Here is a 4,494-nt window from a genome sequence, read left to right on the forward strand (position 1 = left end):
TCTCCTCACAGTGAATATGAAAGGAAGTAATTTAAGCACTTAGCTCGAGATGTTTATAGGACCAGAAGATGTGAAAGGGAGGTGGGTACTATTATAACTTACAAGTTTGTATACATTGTTTGTAGTACTATTTACCTCATATGGTTGTTTTGGGCTATATTTGAATTTATGGGTATCTGAGGAGGAAGATGACAATAGTCAAGATATAATTTCCATAGTATTAAATTTAACAGTATATACTTCTAATAATACTTTCATCCATTTAGCCACAATAGATGTAACTGTGAATGTAGTCTCCTTACTACATAGCAGGGATAGTTCTGCAATATTTTACCTGTCAAATCTGGTGACAACTGAGTTGAGTGAGGCAGAGAAGAAGCTTTATCAAGTTTGCTGTGGTTGGGGATCCCTGGGTGGCTCAGCGGTTTAGCGCCTGCCTTGGGCCCAGGGCGTGATCCTGGAGACCCGGGATTGAGGCCCACATCAGGCTCCCTGCATGGAGCATGCTTCTCCCTCTGCCTGTGTTTCTGCCTCTGTGTGTGTGTGTGTGTGTGTGTGTGTGCGTGTGTGTGTGTGTGTGTTTGTGTGTGTGTGTCTTTCATGAATACATTTAAAATCTTAAAACAAAAAGTTTGCTGTGGTTGCCTGTGCTTTGGATGAATACTATAGCTGAGATGGAAAATCAACGTCATGGGATCCCTGGGTGGCGCAGCGGTTTGGCGCCTGCCTTTGGCCCAGGGCGCGATCCTGGAGACCCGGGATCGAGTCCCACGTCGGGCTCCTGGTGCATGGAGCCTGTTCCTCCCTCTGCCTGTGTCTCTGCCGCGCTCTCTCTCTCTCTGTGACTATCATAAATAAATAAAAAATTTAAAAAAAAAAAAAGAAAAAAGAAAATCAACGTCATTCATCACCAGTCTGAAGCTTACAAAGTCATTGAAACCTGGGCATCTGATTGGTAGGTGGGAAAAAAGAGGGCTGGTGAATCACATATTAGATGTTTTATAGGCCTGGTATAAAAATGGTGCACATCACTTCCACAACCATTCTGTTAACTATAACATAGGCTACATAGTCAAACCTAACAGTGTAGAAATATGCCAACACCCCTATCCCCTAACCCAAAAACGTGGTTTCCTGTGTTTCCAGTGATAACAAGCAACATATTTAGCAAATATCAATTTCTGTCAGAATTTAAGAGTAAATATACACAGAGTTTAATTTTAGTGGAGAATAAACAGTGGAATAGGGTTCACATTAAGCTGCTTAAAAAGAAAGTGAGAGTGTCAGTATGACTGGAGAAGCTTCAGGTTTTGTGCCTTTCCATCCTTCCTTTCAGTTAGATTCATTGACTCATTTCTCCTTTACATCTTTGATAGGAATGCAATTTTTTAAATTGAATCATGAAAAGCTTTCTTCACTTGCTTGTTTCTCAGTGTGTAAATAAAGGGATTCAACATTGGTGAGATAGAAGTAATAAGGAGTGAAATCCCTTTATTAATAGCTACCTCATCCTTGGCTGAAGGTTTGACATAAATGAAGATACAGCTACCATAAGTAATGGAAACAACAATCATGTGGGAAGAACAAGTGGAAAAGACCTTTTTCCTTTGCTGAGCAGAGGGAAACCTTAGAATGGTCCCGATAATATAAATGTAAGAAAGAACTACACACATGAGGGTGATGATGAATGTCAACACAGCACAGACTATAACCATCTGTTCTTTCAACCATGTGTCTGAGCAAGAGATCTTCAGGATAGGAGATGCATCACAACAAAAATGATCAATGATGTTTGAATCACAGAATTCCAGGCCCAAACCTAGACTAATTGGTGGGAGAATGATGATCAGTGCTGCTACCCAACAGAAGACGATGAAGTTCTTGCAGACTCTTCTGCTCATGATGGTCATGTAATGCAGGGGTTTGCAGATGGCCACATAGGGATCATAGGACATAGTGGCCAAGAGAAAAAATTCTGTTACTGCAAAGAGGTCTGTAAACAACAGTTGACTGACACAAGCATGATAGGTAATGGATTTGTCCCCCAATGATATGCTATATAAAAATCTGGGGACACAAGCAGTTGTGAATGAAATTTCTAGGAAGGAGAAATTTTGGAAGAAAAGATACATTGGTGTTTTAAGGTGGGAATCAATCAGAGTGAGGATGATGATGGTTAGGTTTCCAGATACATTCAACATGTAGGAAAGAAACAGAAACATAAAAAGCAAAATTTTTAGTTGAGGGTCCTCTGTGAGTCCCAGCAAGATGAAAGTTGTTAGTGCCGTTTGGTTTCTCATCCTTGACTATTGTCTTTTGCCCAATCTGCTTGAAACAATAAGGGAGACTATATGAAGAACTCAAACTCCTGGCCAGCTTCTAACTTCAAGTAAATCTGAGTGATTCCTATATAACTGGTTATTGGAGAACTTACCACAAAACGCATGACGATAAATACCTCTTTGTATCACACAAACTGACTCTTCACATTTGAATCACCTATGTCCTACTCCTGCTTCTAATAAATCTACAACTTATCGTCTTATAAACATCATTGAAAAAGAGTCCTATCTTCATAAGTTGCTTTTGAATCAACAATTCTGCCCTCCTCAAATTTTCTATGTGTAGACATGTTTCTAGCAGAGAAAACTAAGAAAAATTAACAATGGTATTTGGTAAGATAATTCCAGTATTAAAGTTTACATGTGTATTAGTTATTAAAAAGGCAATGAACACTTATCACATAGGTTATCCTGTGTCAGCTTATATAGTTCATTTTCTTGGGAGTTTAAGACATTTTTGTTGGGGAAAAATACATTTTTATTGGATGTATTTTTTAAAGATTCATTTAAATGTGTTAGCAGTCCAATTTTTTCCAGCTTTTCACCATATGACTTTTACTTCAAACTTACACATTTAATATTGTAATATTTACATTTGGTTGTATATTCTTTCTACTTTTAGAATAGAATATCTATATGATATATTTCGATGCTTCCTTGAATATCCTTGTGCTAAGAAGAATTTCTCCCCAGCTTGCAAGCTGAGATCTGGGATTGTACTGTCTCACTCAGTACTTTCTTATAGATTTCTTTCTTTTTTTTTTTTAAAGATTTTATTTATTTATTCATGATAGTCACAGAGAGAGAGAGAGAGGCAGAGACACAGGCAGAGGGAGAAGTAGGCTCCATGCACCGGGAGCCCGACGTGGGATTCGATCCCGGGTCTCCAGGATCGCGCCCTGGGCCAAAGGCAGGCGCCAAACCGCTGCGCCACCCAGGGTTCCCTCTTATAGATTTCTTTAGTAGTAAAATACTCTAATTGGCTGCTACCGTTTCCTATTCTCCAGATCTTGAGAACTTCCCGCTCTGCCTTTTCCCATCAAAGGGTTCTCAGTAAGGATAGATTCTTGATATTAAAATTCTAAACTGAATTTCCATTTGACAATGGAAACACATTTGACAATGACATATTGCTCCTTGTGTGTATTGCATAGCAATGTGTTGGATTAAAAATTTATTACAGAGAAGTAAGGGAACATTAGGAGTATGTTTATAGAGTTGAAGAGTCAAATCCTTGGTTTTTGTTTGTTTTTGGCTAGCTTTGTTTCACTTTGAATATAGTCGACCATCTTATTATAAATAACATTTAGCAATATCAGATTTAAGAAGTTTTAGCTATTTCTTTTTTTTTAATTATACATAATTTTTATTTTTTTATTTTTTTTTAATTTATTTTTTATTGGTGTTCAATTTACTAACATACAGAATAACACCCAGTGCCCGTCACCCATTCACTCCCACCCCCCGCCCTCCTCCCCTTCTACCACCCCTAGTTCGTTTCCCAGAGTTAGCAGTCTTTACGTTCTGTCTCCCTTTCTGATATTTCCCACACATTTCTTCAACCTACCCTTATATTCCCTTTCACTATTATTTATATTCCCCAAATGAATGAGAACATATAATGTTTGTCCTTCTCCGACTGACTTACTTCACTCAGCGTAATACCCTCCAGTTCCATCCACGTTGAAGCAAATGGTGGGTATTTGTCATTTCTAATAGCTGAGTAATATTCCATTGTATACATAAACCACATCTTCTTTATCCATTCATCTTTCGTTGGACACCGAGGCTCCTTCCACAGTTTGGCTATCGTGGCCATTGCTGCTATAAACATCGGGGTGCAGGTGTCCCGGCGTTTCATTGCATTTGTATCTTTGGGGTAAATCCCCAACAGTGCAATTGCTGGGTCGTAGGGCAGGTATATTTTTAACTGTTTGAGGAACCTCCAGACAGTTTTCCACAGTGGCTGCACCAGTTCACATTCCCACCAACAGTGTAAGAGGGTTCCCTTTTCTCCGCATCCTCTCCAACATTTGTTGTTTCCTGCCTTGTTAATTTTCCCCATTCTCACTGGTGTGAGGTGGTATCTCATTGTAGTTTTGATTTGTATTTCCCTGATGGCAAGTGATGCAGAACATTTTCTCATGTGCAT

The 4,494-nt window shown here is 38.9% G+C and overlaps 1 protein-coding gene across 1 annotated transcript; it reads right to left on the reverse strand.

Annotated features, from left to right (window-relative positions):
* Positions 1–1,388: 1,388 nt before the first annotated feature.
* LOC144322982 (olfactory receptor 6C68-like) lies at positions 1,389–2,300 on the reverse strand. Its single transcript, XM_077913193.1, has one exon. It carries the CDS (start codon positions 2,298–2,300, stop codon positions 1,389–1,391), a length of 912 nt encoding a protein of 303 aa, XP_077769319.1.
* Positions 2,301–4,494: the final 2,194 nt, after the last annotated feature.

Source organism: Canis aureus, chromosome 11 (assembly GCF_053574225.1).
Source record: "Canis aureus isolate CA01 chromosome 11, VMU_Caureus_v.1.0, whole genome shotgun sequence".
Classification (NCBI taxonomy): Eukaryota; Metazoa; Chordata; class Mammalia; order Carnivora; family Canidae; genus Canis; species Canis aureus.